This window comes from Haliotis asinina, chromosome 9 (assembly GCF_037392515.1).
Source record: "Haliotis asinina isolate JCU_RB_2024 chromosome 9, JCU_Hal_asi_v2, whole genome shotgun sequence".
Lineage (NCBI taxonomy): Eukaryota > Metazoa > Mollusca > Gastropoda > Lepetellida > Haliotidae > Haliotis > Haliotis asinina.
This window is the reverse complement of record NC_090288.1, coordinates 17,801,592-17,817,434: the sequence shown is the minus strand read 5'-3', so window position 1 is coordinate 17,817,434 and position 15,843 is coordinate 17,801,592. Positions and strand designations below refer to the sequence as shown.

General features: G+C 41.1%; 2 protein-coding genes across 6 annotated transcripts in view; one reads left to right on the top strand and one right to left on the bottom strand.

Moving 5' to 3' along the window:
• The first annotated feature begins 516 nt into the window (after positions 1-516).
• On the top strand, positions 517-13,710 carry LOC137296583 (quinone oxidoreductase-like protein 2 homolog). Of its 2 annotated transcripts, none has more exons than XM_067828397.1 (10): positions 517-561; positions 1,709-1,844; positions 2,074-2,215; positions 4,862-4,958; positions 5,378-5,508; positions 6,123-6,232; positions 6,586-6,667; positions 11,404-11,585; positions 11,911-12,139; positions 12,242-13,710. In XM_067828397.1, the coding sequence occupies exons 2-10, from the start codon at positions 1,762-1,764 to the stop codon at positions 12,317-12,319; spliced, it is 1,134 nt and encodes a 377-aa protein (XP_067684498.1). In that variant the 5' UTR covers positions 517-561; positions 1,709-1,761; the 3' UTR covers positions 12,320-13,710. The 2 variants fall into 2 exon arrangements, with proteins under 2 accessions (XP_067684498.1, XP_067684499.1); XM_067828398.1 differs by having other exon boundaries at positions 545-1,130.
• Positions 13,707-15,843, bottom strand: part of LOC137296579 (regulator of nonsense transcripts 2-like) — a 269,128-nt gene continuing 266,991 nt past the window's right edge. For all 4 annotated transcript variants that reach the window (XM_067828385.1, XM_067828386.1, XM_067828382.1 and 1 more), the window contains exon 41: positions 13,707-15,519. In XM_067828385.1, the coding sequence (XP_067684486.1) occupies positions 15,510-15,519 (10 nt within the window). In that variant the 3' untranslated portion in view covers positions 13,707-15,509. The remainder of the gene's footprint in view (positions 15,520-15,843) is intronic.

Sequence of the window (15,843 nt, the reverse complement as noted above, 5' to 3'; positions counted from 1 at the left end):
TAATGTCATATTTTTTTCATTTATAATTTTCATTATTTACTGTTTTATACACTTCAGTTGTCTGATTTTCAGTATTTGTTACCATTTTCTGGCATATTTTGAGTTAGAAATAATAGTTGACAAATACCATTTTTCATAGTTTTTGCCCCCCAAATGCCACTTAGCATCAACATCCAAGGGAAGACTTATGATGTATATGTTTATATAACTATTTTAAATGATATACACACAAAACCGTTTCTGTATCAATTTTTGTATGAGGTTCAGTGATTTTTTCCCACTAATTTTACTGGACTGAATGAAGAAGTTTAGGCAAATATGTACGTAATCTTAATTGTGACGTTTCGGTCTTGTTGTGTCCTTTCGTACTGAATAAACATGGGGGCAAATCATTAAGCCAGAACATTAAAAAATGATATGAACTGAACTTGTGTCAAAATTGTCAGTGCCAAATCTTGCTCTTGCTGTAGAAGAGACTTTGAATGTCTCTGGTATAAGGGGGGTAACTCTGGGAGCAACTCTGGGGTTGCACTTTGACCCCATCAATCCGGAAGAGTGCGAGTGAGTGGGAAGTTAGAATTAGTCTCGTTTATTCAACACACTAATGAACACTAATAATGTTAGCGGTCTCAACTGATGTCATTTTGACTGGAAAGTACTTTCTTCAAACCAAATGCCACTTGTGTTCGAATGTTTTTAGCCAAATGTATTTGGTAGTCTACCTACATTTCGTTTCGGCGTCTGGATGGACTTGCTAAGATATGTTTGTCATTGTAAACAAATATCGATGCTTATGATGTCAGTCACTGGATTGTCTGGTCCAGACTCGATATTTTACACAGTCATGATATATATGTCTCCAGGAGTCGTTTCAAGGATGATGATATGGCATCATCACCACATTGTAGCGCCTGACTTGGGTAGTAGCGGGGATCGATACTCCTCTTTATAGGCTCCTTGGTTGTAGGATTGTCTCATTAAAAATACTGTAGCATCATCAGTTTGAACAGATCCTTTTCTTTGTGATCCTCTGTCACATACTTACTAAACATATATTCAAGTTTCTAGTCCAGTGTTACTACTGCTACATCAAACTGTTGATGCCAGCTGCCCTGTCTTACACACTGGAGGTGGGTTGTGGGATATCTGTCAAATATTAACCGAGAGTTTCACACATCACTCTTCTCTTGGTCCAGCTCTTATGTATTTACCAGTATATATCAGTATCAAATGTAGTTATTTGGGATGCAACGATGCATCCCTGCATTGATATGTTTTCCAAGATGATACAATTATCAGTTTTTATATATTTCATTTTGAAAGAATTGGTTAAAATATGTTCATACAGCATTTACATTTTGCAGTTGTATCATGTTTTTTGATGTCATGAGAGTTTTATTGTACAAAGATGGGAAATCAGAACTTTCTAATTCCTGAAAACAAAAAACTGTTGATATTTGCATGGACAATTATAAAATATTAAATATTAATGTTCAAAACGTAACTAAATTTGCGCAATAATGCTGCAGAAATAGGCTTTGTAATACATGGGTACCGTGATGCGTATCATTTCATGAAACTTACATATCGTGACATCTAACATCTGATGCAACATCTGCTTCCAGTTACCACCCTGACTGGAACTGGCAAAATAGTTATGGTTGGTTTGTATCAGATGTAAAGGTACAATGTGAGTCATCATTTACAGAAGCAACACGACTGTTGCTGACCGAGTACGTTTAGAGGACGTTGTGTTGTGGGATGCATTGTACACGACAACTGTGTCAAGCTGCCAAGATGGCGTTCCAGACACCTCCAGAAGTACTTTTCAGAAATCTTCTCAGGTAATGATTTATCGAGTTCCAGTCCTTTTTCATAGCTAGTAAATGAAAAGATCACTCTGTGCCAGATGCTTTTATCACTGTTATGTCAATTCTATTCACAAGCATCAGAATTACCTGATTATTTATTTACGAGGTATTTGACACGTTTCGTCATGTGTTAGAGACGTAAGTAAATCACAAAGGTATCAATAATATTTTCTTCTGGTTATTCTACTGTTGGTTTTTCCAGACACAAGTCGGTGACAGCAGTCCGGACAGCTTCAAGTGTGAGTGGACTGCCCGGTCACTACCAGGCAGCGGTACTGAAGGATCTTGGACAACCCATGGTGGTACAAACACTGCCCATGCCCACGAACATCAAGAAAGATCAGGTACAACCTTGCTTGGGATACATGGGTCAGTCCAAATCTCTTTTTCATGAAACTTCTGCGTGGTTCTGCTACAAGCACCAGCACTCCTTTGTTTTGTAAGAGATATGTATGTTGAATGTGTACTGTACACATGAGCATTAATTAAGCACCACTAAAAATAATGGTTGATTGTAACAAAAAGGCATCAAAACAGAGAAGTCAACCAGTTAATTTTTCCTTATCCTGACTCATGCTTAATTGCTTATCTCCTCCTCCCTGGCGAAGGTAGTAGAATACCTGAAATCTCTTGAAGTTCCCTTCTAAAAGAAGCGGACGTAGATACACTCACCCACCGGTAGCCTCCCTTTTCCCACCAAATTGGTCACATGACTAACCATGCTTGTCACACTCTTTATGTTGTACGCGGTATTTGGTTTATGTATATGCATCATAATTTATTAAATTTGTGATTATTGTGTCTTTGTTTAGCATGAGAGTTAGTCTCAGTTGATTAAATGGTGTCTACAGTGTAGGTTACGGCTGTCAGCTGCTCACCCGCACTTAGTTTGTCCGGCATGTAAGCCTTTATGTTCTTCTACTATTTGCTGTTAATTTTGTAGAAATTTATCTGTTTCAGAATTTACTTTATATATTCGGTCTGTTCAAAGATGTGTGAGGGACAGGTACGTTGGCTTGCATTAGCCATGTCTAAATCATGTGATTTAACTTCGGGTAACCGTTTATCAGTTTCTGCTGAGATTTATTCCAGTGACCTGTCAGGTGTGTCTCTGAGGCTATGTCTTGGGTCCAGCGAGTCATCTCCTTGACCACAGAAGAGAACATCACCAGAGACAGGGTCATCGCAGTCTAAGAAATCTAGATCATCATCATTGAAGACAAAGTCCTCTTCATCGAAGTTGTTGCAGAATCAACATAATGCTATGAAGAAATCGTTTGTGATGAGATCGTCCCTCTACGGGAACGACATATCTACGACAAGCCACCGTTGATTGAACACAACGAGCAGAATGTCAACCGACATTGACAACTTTTGTCGTCGCCTAGATCGGCCCGACTGCATCGTCACCTCACCAGAACCCTTACGAGGGTCGTCAGACAACGCAGACTTCGTCAGCAGCCTCAGTTTAGTAGACAACTCTACGAGTCCGCCATCACTACACTCAATGCAGCCGTTCGACGAAGGCGATTCAACGTTGCCTCTCCGATTCTTGCAGCAATGAATAACAGTTTCTGATCAAACAGGCAGCCAGCTATAAACAGACTTCCTTCAAATGTCAACTTGCTGATAATGTACGGTGTTGATGATCGGAAGACGAAGAATGAAGCATCTTTACGGCATACAAGTTCACAGTGAGAGACATCAACTCAGTCTACAGTAGGCCTTTACTATCAGGCTACTAACTCAGCTCGGATGACTAGTGAATCAAAATTCCTCAGGATTTGATTCATCCCTACACTGAAATACATCGCTGTCCCAGAGGATCGGTGGGTCAAAGTTCAAGCCAATATTTGAACAAGTTCTACTCTCTCCCTTACCACTACGACAGTGACAATGTCTACTCGGTCTGCTCACGTCATCTCAGGATATGACCAGATGAGGACGCCTATAACTACGTCTATAACAGCATTTTCACGTCCTAACCGGTTTTCGACGCTGGACATCTTGAGACCATACCAGCTATGGTGGACTCACCAGTCAAATTTCTACAGAGGAACTTGTGTGTTACAGTCGGCATTCAACAACCATCTTTACGTAGATGTGTTTCTCCAAGGATGGGGTGCCCATCTAAACAACAAGGTTGCAGCAGGAATCTGGGAGACGGAAGATAATGCTAGACCCCATTGTTCCAGTGCTGTTATCACATACTTGCAGAATAACGCAGTTGACAGATTACCTTGGCCTGCGAGAGGTCCTGATTTCAACCCATTTGAGCATTTATGGGACCATCTGGGGCGCCAAGTTCAAGTAAGGGATCCCCCTGTTCAAAATGTACAGGAATTAGAACAGGCTCTTCATGACCAATGGCAGAGGATTCCAGTGATGCGCATTTGGTGTTTGATTTCCAGTATGAGGAGGAGGGTTGCAGCAGTTATCCATGCGAGGGGAGGATACACCAAACACTGATGTCACATTACTGTTGGCTTAGGATTGAACAGTGAAAGTTTTTTGAGAACTTTGTGTACATTGGACAACAGACATTGTCTGTGTGACCATAGTTTTGGACATGATTATTGATAACGTTTTGAGTTCCCCCATATAAATGTGCCTCAATAAATTACAGCAGAAAGTAGCAGCAGTGTTGGCAGTTGATGGATTGACACTTTAGATGGTTCAGTTAACAAAATTATAACCATGTGTTTGGTTTCCATATTATGAATGACCAGTGTGTTGTGTTAAACACAATCTTATAGCATGAAAATGTGTGGTGCTTAATTAATGCTCATGTGTATATAAATCCATTCACTCACTCTTTGGGGTGGTCTGTTAGCCCAGTGGTTAAAGCATGTGGTAATCAAGCTGAAGACCGGGATTCAAATCTCAACATGTTCAAAGTGTGAAGGCCACTTCTGGTGACCCCAGCTGTGGTGGTGCTGGAACATTGCTAAATCTGCTGTAAAGCCATATTCTGTCACTTATGGTTTCAGATACTGGTGGAGGTTCAAGCGGCAGCGGTCAACTTCTCGGACATTTTGAAGGCAGCTGGACAATATCAGGTGAAGGCCACAGTGCCCTACGTTCCAGGTGAGGATCCACAGGAAGCAGCGCTTAATTACTTAACTGAGTGACTGATTTCATTGAAATATGAAATAGGTAATTTAGCCACTCAGAAGTCAGCTTTGAAAAGGGGATACTGAAAGTTCTATTTCTGCTGAAGAAAACTATCCCTTATGAGAGCTCAGATGAGATGGTACAGAGACAAATCTGACCCTTTGACAACATAAATGAGGTCTCTAGCCATTTAGGAGACAGTAGTGTAGAGTCACATGCTTTTACAATGTTGGGAATACCAGCTACCCATGTGGGGATTGTAGAGTCCTGGAATACTAATCTTAATGATACCAATCACTCAAGTGAAAGGCAAGACCAACTACATCGATAGAGAGTGTATGAGGACAATGTGAAACATTACAGCTGTAAACTGGGTGTGGTTGTCTCGGTAGGTGTGGAGCTGTGTGGTTACGTGAGAGCTGTTGGTGAAGGAGTGAAGAACTTCCACCCAGGACAGAAGGTGGTTGGTCTGGCTTCCAAGACAGATGGAGCCTTTGCTGAATACTGCCTGCTGAATACACAGGTAGGACAGTCTCTCAGTAGGACATCATTGACTCAGCAGGACATGACTTGTGCTGCACTAGCTGTACCCCCATTGGAGGACAGATCTAGAAGACCCACTGTGTGCAACTAGAATGAAGGTCAAGTGATCACAAAGTGTGGTCTTTATGACAGTAAGCTAACATTGCTTATGTCAGCCACAGGCTAGTACGGTCACTGAATTGCTAAAGTTGTTCAGATTTAACAAGAGAGACACATGCTACAACCTGGTATAAATTAATCCCTTTTGTGCGCTAAAGTCTCTTAATTGGTTGTTACACAATCTTCATATTCACCATATTTACCAGGATATAATAATAATAATATCCCACTTTAAATATTTCTAAGCGAAACTTGCCCATGAAAATCTGGGATACAATAGGTCTTCTGCAACCCATGCTTGCCACAAAAGGCGACTAAGCTTGTCGCAAGAGGTGCCTAATGGGATCAGGTGGTCAGACTCGCTTTCTCTTTCTTCAGACTTTTTTCTCTCTTTCACTCACTCTTTTGGAAAACAAAGCTTTTTGATGTGAATGTGTAAACTGTATGTTTTACATAATTAATGTGTGATTCATGAACGTTGTGTGTTTCTGGTAGAGTGTTCTTCCAGTACCTGAAGCTATGTCTGCTGTAACAGCTGCCTCCATGCTTATTTCTTATGGAACTTCCATGATGGCTTTGACACATACGGCCAAGGTCAAGGCAGGGTAGGTTGGATATCTTTTCCAAGTCAGAAATCAGATGTGTGTTTTCATATAATCCTGGACATACTGGGGATACTTAAATATCAAAACTTTGAGTACACAATGCCATATAGAAAGTGGGATTACTTAGGGTGTGGGGTTGAATCCCAGATGGGACACAACCCAGCAGAAGTACTAGAATCTATACTTTATTAAGAAAGGCTAATCCCAACCATAATGCATGTTACATATTTTATCTTGTTTGATAATAATAAAAGAGACATTTTTATCAAATAGTAAACAGAGTTACTGAATGGAGATTTTTTTTAAAATTTGTTGCATTGAGTGCTTTTTTTTATTTTGTTTCCATGTTGTAGTGAGACGGTGTTGGTAACAGCAGCAGTAGGGGCAACAGGGATGGCTGCCGTGGATATTGCTGCTCATGTTCTGGGTGCAGAGGTATTGTCACTCCATTCTCATATCTAACTCATATTGATTTGGACATAATAGAAGCCTTACATGTGTAGAAAATGGTCAGAGGGGTTAATATTTTAGACATTCAAACATGAACAGAGAGGGGTGGAATGGGAACAATACATGTTGAAATGACCATGAAAGTTATATAGCCCTGATAAACTGCTGCATGAGAATTTAGAAATGAAAGGAGTCATGACATTTTGAGGGGTGCTTAGCACTGGGTCATACAGATTTCCTTCAGGTTCATTCTAATGACACATGAAACCACTTGTTCCCGAGTTTATTCATGGTGATGTATGAATGTGCAAGATGAAGATCTGTGGAAGACCTCAAGTTTCATTATATGATTTCTGAAAATATTTCCCATTTTAGGGTGATTTTAATGACAACTTGACCACAAATGTATTCAATAATGAAAATGCTAGATTTTGCATAAATAACACCATCTTAAGTCTCTAGGTTGGATAATCCTTTTCATTTTACATTTGTCTCATTCTCACTGTATCCATGTTTTTATTGTGTAAGAATTCCGAGAAAAAATGGCATGCTGTCAGCCATGTCAACATGTCTGATAATTTGCAAACTTCCTGGAAAATCATAATCAGAGATCAAAAGTTTCAAAACTATTATCAAACAGAAGTAAGACAGCAATTTCTTGTTTCTATATGAAATATTAAAAAAGATTTTCTTACCTTACCATAGGTCTACAGCATATAATCTCAAGCTTCGCTTAGTAGGAGATCTGACAGAGTTGAATTGCTATTCAATCTTGAATGGCTACCTCGAATTCCACGACTGTAATGATACGGAAGTATCTGGATCTCCCCACTGCATATGCGCGCAGATTCCACGAGAACTTCACTTTACTTCACACGTCATGTTGTCTAGGCGTATTTGAGTTGCTACCTTTTTTCTGCTCATAAAGTTTGATTTATTATGCTTTTGCACCGATTCCTTTTACAGGTTCTTGGTGTTGGGTTAGGTAATATTTTTCAATCTTCGTTTTGGTTATAGCGTACGAATTCATTATTGTAGACTTGTCGGCTATCTCGGATGAGACAAGCATGTGTGTCTCCTCTTTTCGATGTTGCCTCTGTAATTTTACGCGGATCAGTTTTGTTTGTCGGCAGATTGATTTCTGTTGATAATTCTACCGCCGTATCTAAGCTTTTGTTTCATTTTTTGTCACAAGTAGCTGTATCTAGTGTAATTTTGCTGTCCTTATCGGAGGGGCAGCCATTTCACTTGTCATTTGCAAAGCAGCAGCTGCACGTGCGAGTGGAACAGTCCATTACGTGGTAAAGGGTGTTCTTCATTTATCCTTATTGTCACGTTTATATTTCTTTTTGTTACAGTAGTTGCATATGACAAGACACTTGTTGTGTCCAGATTGTGCTATGGTATCGAGCACCCTTGAGCAGTGTTGTGCGGTGTGTACGGGTTTGACAAGTGCAGAGTTTTCCTGGCTGTGGTTAAAAGGAGGAAAACTCTGAAGTTACGCAAGATGTCCCATTCGCCTGCGTCTTCATCAGGATCCAGGTTGTCTGCGCCTTGTACCCTGGAGTTACAGCCAACACTGGAGGTGCCTGGGGCGGCCTCTGATGCTTTGTTGAGAGTGGAGCCAACGCTGATACAGTCACTGACGCTGTTGCCCGATGCTGACGCCGACGCCGACGCTAACACTGACGTCAGCTTACCCAGAGGTACAACGGATTCTACGATCGTTGCTAGCACCTACCCTTTCGATGACATCGGGTGCATCTCAGGAGCTGACGGCGCCTACTACTACTGCTCCACCATTGGTCCTGGACTTTGCAGTGACACCGAGAGAGGAGCGCATCCTTCTACTGACACCGGTGTCTGTGGGCACATCTCAATCAGCAGGAGGGCCGTCAACTCCTGAGATTGGCGCCAGGGTTGGGCGCATTGGCGTATAGAGTGCCTAGAGGCACCACTACTGTCACCAACGCTAGAGATCAAGATGCACAAAGGCAGCTGGTCGATGAGTGTTCTAGTCGCCAATCTTCTTCCAGATCACCAGATCGTCAGGCCAGATCTAAAGAACAGGCGGTGAGGGCTGTCCAGAGTTTATCCGGAGTTGATGATTCCGCCACATCCTATGGTGGCCGACGTCATATCCTGCTTGAACGAGGACTTTGCCAAGTTGTCGTTAAATTACACTATTAGGGCACCCAGGTCAAAGAAACAGGACTATACAGTTCATAGTCTTGATTTTGCAGACGTTGGGGCGGCGTTAGATGAGGCCATTAAGAGACTATCCTTTAACTCCACATATAAAGTACATGATTCCAGAATGCAAGCGACTGATACCAAGCTGCAGCGTATCCTGAAGTTGGTCTGGGCGCTACCATCAGCAACATCAGCGGCGGGTGTGGATTTGACTGAAGTTAATGAGTCACGGTTGGAGCATTTGACATGGTTATTCCAGTTGCAGGGCAAGGTGCTTCACGACCTGTTGGGGCATGTCTGTACAGCGTTAGCTATGACGATGGTGGTGTGTAGGATGGGCTTTGTAGGCGCATGTTGACGGCAGGAGGAGTTCAAGCGGCATCTCATAACAACTCCCTTTTCCTAAGAGGTCGTCTTCGGAAATGCCATCCCAGAGGTTTATAAGGAACATGCAGAGCTAACTAACACCAAGGTGTCATCAGCATTCGAGGCCCCATCTTCTGCCTTTCGTGACAGAGCTGGAACACATGAGAGGGGAAGAAACACTACGTCTCAAGGAGGGAATCTGTCAGATCCGCCTCTGCCAGAGGTCACGGCCAGGGCAACGTGGCAGCCGATCGTCGCAAGCCTACAGACTCAACCAGGGACGTCCCCGCAACCGACTGCAGAGGGAAGGGGAAGCGTCCTTATTCAAGACATTGAGGGTGCTACCTGCCATGACTGGGACCTCCCGCCCCCAGCCATGCCAGTTGTCCTTACACTGGTAGGCGGGAGACTGGACATCTTTTGGAGGAACTGGTCCATCCTCGAAGATCCTTACGTTAACAGAATCCTAAAGAAGGGCTACAAACTACCAGTCATACACCTTCCACCATTGACGTCTCAGCCAACAGCATGGGTGTATCCAGGGTCACTGGCAGACAACACACAGAGGTGATACTAGGGAAGTGTGCCATCAAGGAAGTGTTGGACCCACACCACTCGCCAGGGTTCTACTACCCAATCTTCCTCATTCCCAAGAAGGACTCCGACAAGTTACGCATGATCCACAACATGGCAGCGTTCAGAGATCGTTACTTGATGGAGCCTCCTCTCTTCAAGATGGTGTCTCTGGAACAAGTTGGTCCTAGGAACGTGGCTGTGCAGTCTCGACTTCCAGGATGCGTATCTGCACATCCCCATCTACCCGGCTCACAGGAAGTTTCTGAGGTTGGTGTTCGACGGTCGACATTACCAGTGGCGGGTCCTGCTGTTTGACATTTCCACAGCCTTGTGGCTATTTACCACAATCACGACGCCCATCAGTCAGTTTCTTCATCTCACACAGATAGAGTTCGACCCATACATAGACGATTGCCTTCTCAACCAGTTCAAACCTCAGTTGCTACACAGACAGCTAGACTTTGCCATCCATCTCCTGGAGCAGTTAGGGTGGATAATATATGTGACTAGGGCTCGGTTTGAACAGACCTCTGGAATTTCGTGGCAAAGAACCAGCTGCCAGGTCAACCAGACAGGTTATTCACCACCCCTCCATCCATTCCATCGGACCAGAGGATTGGGAAGAGCAGTTACTCTGTCCCGTTCTGGACCTCAGATTATATATCAGGAAGTCCTCTCCTCAGCGGGGAACTAGGAAGAGGTTGTTCCTGCTCTTTTCCATGACTGCTGGAGGAGAAGTCACCAGGAACACAATAGCCTTATGGTTGAGGCAGACCATACTGGCGGCTTATGACACATAGAATCTTCCACACCCGTCGTCTAACAACCCGCACGAGATTCGAGTGCTAGCATCAACAATGGCTCTGCACAGAAACTGTACAGTTCCCAACATTATGGCTGGATGCTTCTGGCTGTCCTCTACAGTGTTTGCCAGCCATTACTTGCGGGACTTGGCAGTGGAAGATGTGGAAGGGCTGCAGTCTTTCGGACCACTGCACAGCAACTCGTGCGTCCTTCCGCCCTATAGGGTATGATCCTACTTACCTTGGTCTATGGGGGTCTTGTACTTATGTGAGATAATGTACCGTGCCCCTCCTGTGGTTAGTACGTGACTTACTACTGATTCTGGTTCCAGCTCAACTATGGCATTTGACGTTTTACGGTCCTCTGGAGCCCTGCACCACCATCCTGTCTGTTGCATCCATATGCTATAATCCTAAGGTTAGGAAAGTAAAAAATTTGTTAAAATCTAAATATTTCAGATATTTAAATACTTACCTTACCATAGGACGGGTAGTCCCTCCCAACGCTGGATGCTCCTCCCCACTATGGACTCTTCGGATCGGGAAGTAAAAGTGAATTTCTTTCGTGGAATCTGCGCTCATGTGCAGTGGGGAGATCCAGATACTTCCGTATCATTAGTCGTGGAATTCGAGGTAGCCATTCAAGATTGAATAGCAATTCAACTCTGTCAGATCTCCTACTAAGCGAAGTTTGAGGTAATATGCTATAGACCCATGGTAAGGTAAGTATTTGAATATCTAAAATATTTAGATTTTAATAAGTTTGAGTATTTTGTTCGCCAGGTGATTGCAGTTTGTGGAGGAGCTGAGAAGTGTGCTCTAGCCAAAGAAAGAGGGGCTCACCACACAATAGACTATAACAGTGAGAATTTGCGAGAGAAAGTCAAAGAAATCACAAAAGGTCAAGGAGTTAATGTGGTTTTGGACCAGGTTGGGGGAGATATCTTTCTGCAGTGTCTGAAAAGGTTTGTTTTACTTCTCTAGAATGGTGCCTGTTAACTTGAAACACACAGTTAAGAACTTATTATATGTCTCCTTTTTGACACAAACGGTTTGACTGCAGATATCTTGAAGAATCAGTACATTTCTCATGAAAATCAGCAAGATACCTTGATTGATACTTTGTTGAACCAACTCAAGACAGTTGTCATCCACCTATATTTTATTCTTTACATGGGACAGTTTTTTTCAACTTTTCATGAAAGACTTCATTGAACTTTTTTTGTATTCTTACTTTGTGGAGCTGTATTACATTCATTTCCTCATTATGAAAGTGTTTTCCACATGAAGTATTTCAGAGGAAGGTCGACTGGTGACTGTTGGTTATGCATCAGGGAAAATCCCATCAATACCTGCTAACCTGCTGCTGCTCAAGTCCTGCTCCGTCCATGGTGTATTTTGGGGCAACACTGCCATCACCAACCCCGCAGCTTTCTCCAAGTCAATACAGGACACACTGACAGCACTTCAGCAAGGAAAAATAAAACCTTACTGTGGACAAACCTTTCCTCTTAATCAGGTAAGTAAACTGCTCTATTTAATGCTAAATAATAAACCAACACATCCATGTCAACTCCTTGAAGGAAAAAAATACTGATCAATTCTATGTTTTTGTTTCCAGGTAAATGAAGCATTTGACCTGGTGAAATCAAGAAAATCAACAGGAAAAGTGGTTATACTTCCCAGTCCTAACTCTTAAGACTATTCCATTGAACAAAAGATCAAATATTACTGATGTATAGTATATGACAGTCATTCTATGGATCATAAATAGTCAGATTAGGTACCAAGGGAATTTTGCACAGAGAAATTTGGACAGCATTCTGTACAAAACCAAAATATTCATTTTATGCTGGGAGCAGAGGTTCAAAATTTAATTTAAAAGCAACTTGCCACGGGGCAAGTGACTTCAAGAAAGTAACTTGTCCTGACGAATTTTCCACTTGCCCTGATTTTATGACACAATGTTTGATGCTAATGTTTACTGGACTATTTATCGAAGAGTGATAAGTTTCAAATAATGATAGCTCTAAATTACTATTACTGCGAAATGTAATAGCTACATTTTAAGCAGGTATGAAGTGAGTGAGTTTAGTTTTACGCCACACTCAGCAATATTCCATCTATATGGCAGTGGTCTGTAAATAATTAAGTCTGGACCAGACAATCCAGTGATCAACAGCATGACCATCGATCTGCGCAACTGGGAACCTATGACGTGTCAACCAAGTCACCGAGCCTGACCATCCGATAACATTAGTTGCCTCTTACGACAAGCATGGGTTGCTGAAGGCCTATTCTATCCCTATGTTCTATGTAACAAATAATACCAAAGCTTAAAAGGTTTAAGTAAACCACTGTAATGCTGGTTCAAGCTACCATGTTTGTAGTTTAATTGATGATGCTGTAGACCTGTCAGTTTGCCTAAGCTGAACTATTCAGTGTCCACTCTTGGTGGTACAAGACCTATATTTAAACAGGAAAAGTGTTGAAACATTTATCAGACTGACAGGACTATGCCAAAAATGCTTCTCTTACCTCACACATGAATGTCGCTTTCTGATTGGCTAAGCGCTGTTCTATTATTTTCAAAGTACCCTGCTTACAGGTGATGTATTATTTTCAATGTACACTGCTGGGAATTCTGAACTCTTCTGGTGCTTCATGGTAGTACATTTTTACCTCGAATAACATTGAATCACACATCAAGCACGGAAAATACTGACGTTTTGTGATTGAAAATCGATGGAATGGAGATAACTCTAAATCTGTTTACCTTGTGTCGTCTGCAAAGTGGTGATTCGCCTCGCATTCAGAAGAAGTGATTCAAACAGTTCAAAATAAAAATTCAGGTGTTCAGTAAGATAAATATGTTGTTCACTGGTCCCTCGGGGTCCATGGGCTCATGTACCCTGCAGGCTCAGCAAACATAAACAAACCTCAAGGGCACATGAGAGTCCATGGCCCCCTCACGACCAGTGAAGATAATGTAAGAGAGATTACCTGGGGAGTGTGTCTGTGAATCCATTCTTATGTGTGTATGTATAGATTGTTATGTATTGGTATACAAAAATAAAACACAAACATGAATGTGTGCAACCACTTTCTTTATTTGCACCTGCAAATGGCAAAAAGAATCAAGTCTGTTATTTTCCTGGCATAGTCTTACAACCAGTTAAAAACAAATTATTTCATTCTGGACATGTAAGTTAGTCCACACACCAATTAAAGTCAAAGAATAGAAACTTAATACATACTTCTTGTAATAAAGTATATTTCACTGTTTCAAGTGGCTAAGAACACTAAGTAAAGCTGTGCTGGAAAGTATCAGACTTGATGTCTCACCCTGAGAAAGGGCCCATGCTTTCCCCATCACTCCCCAACAATTCCTACATGTAGTACAACTACTGAAGCTCATCAGTGTTTAGCTTCTTAGGCCTCTTAGATTTATTCACTTGGTTCACAATTATTCCAAAAGTCAGGTAGGGCTAATTTTAACAACTGAAACTTAATTGTGAAAATTTTTTTTTTTCAATTTCTTGTAAAGTCAGTTGTGTTGAGAATTCAAAAGGTTATCTCCTCACACTGGCATACTGTTAAAAACCATATTATTTTGTGTATTTGAAAAAAGGTTTAGGTTGGCAAATCCATGAACCAAGTAAGTAAACCTACATGCCTTACACGGAAACATACATCACTGTAAGAGAGTCAAAGACAACCAAGATGTCGCTTCACAGTCCAGGCTTACGTTATACCTTCCACCAGAAAACATAAAAGTAGGACAAAATTTCACTTGCTTTACGCTGATAAATAAAACCAATAAAATAATAATGGTTTTTTCTGTTGTAGCATTTTAAAATAATTTAAATAAATCATTTCAATGTTTATTTCATAATGTTAGGTTAAAATCTTATCTTAGATTTCAAACTAATTTGAATCTGTAAGACAGCAACCCTATATCATATCAATGAATAGAGGCTAGAACTGAAAGCAACTATCATCTTTTGTCTTGTATTCATAAACTGTCTAAAATGATGTACACAGCTAAAATAAACATTTTCACTTCTGGTTTTGCAAAACTGTCAAGAGAAAGTAAACAAGTAAAATGAAGCCAATCCTTTACACTTCCCATTTTCATAAAACAATCACTGAATCAGCTGACAAAACAGATTATTCCTTGCTATTAATAAAAGCATAGTATGTGTAAATGCTTGTTAACGCTGCACGTCATGTAATGAAACAACTTGTGAAAATGAACCATATCAAAAATAGAAAGTTTTAACATCACAAAGGGACAAACATCTTTGAATTCAGCACTCGAAATATATCATTTTACAGGCTATTATCTCTTTAGCACAGGAATATACGTTAAATCACAGTTGGTAAGTTTGATCATTTAAAAAATCTTTATTATCCTCTCCTGGAGGGTATCATGCTTAAAAACACATTTGCAGGTGTCTACAACCACATTAATTTCCAAACTTATTGAGGTTTATCGTCAGTCTTGAGATGGTGTATAAGATGGAGCAATTATGACCCAGTGGATACCTTGCAAATCTAGTCTTCAGTTCTCATGCACAAAGGTAGAAGTGAGGTCTTGTGATGAATCATGTTTTTGCGATGAATCATGTCTTAGTCAACTTGCTTGAACACTAAGAAAGTAAATACCTGTCTGAAAACAATGATTATTTGAAGTGTTTGCATGTTTCCTCGAGCCTACTGCAGTCACTGCCATAGAAACCAGTTAAAGGTAGTTGCCACTGTCACCATCCTTGCCCTCTGACTGGCTGCTCCATCCCTTCTCTGATCGGTTGGTCGGTTGGTTGTTGTCTGGCTCGGAGCACTGGATTGGTTCCTGGTCATTGTGTAAGACCATGCTCCGCTTATTCTCAGCGTTTTCTACAAATCAATTTTCAGAAAGAGTTTATAATAGGTTACAAAATATCCATTTGCTAATGGTCACTGCACTGATATAGGAGAAAAGTAGTTCGTTATTTTTCATTTAAAGAAATGTATCCATAGACTTTTGTTCATGCATACATTATTTGTCACATAACAAGCATAATGTTGTCATGAAAACAAACATGTATTTCTTGCCCAATGAAAATACTACTGTTTAATAACTTGAACACAATGTTTAATACAAGGGAGTATGTTCATGTAATGCTGGAACTAGTTTCACAACAAATATAGGACACTAGCAAAATCCTCGGCTTATTCATT

Coding starts and splice junctions, on each gene's coding strand:
- LOC137296583 (XM_067828397.1), top strand. CDS start 1,762: ATGCATTGTACACGACAACTGTGTCAAGCTGCCAAGATGGCGTTCCAG. Junction 1,845..2,073: donor CTTTTCAGAAATCTTCTCAG/GTAATGATTTAT, acceptor TGGTTTTTCCAG/ACACAAGTCGGTGACAGCAG. Junction 4,959..5,377: donor CACAGTGCCCTACGTTCCAG/GTGAGGATCCAC, acceptor TTGTCTCGGTAG/GTGTGGAGCTGTGTGGTTAC.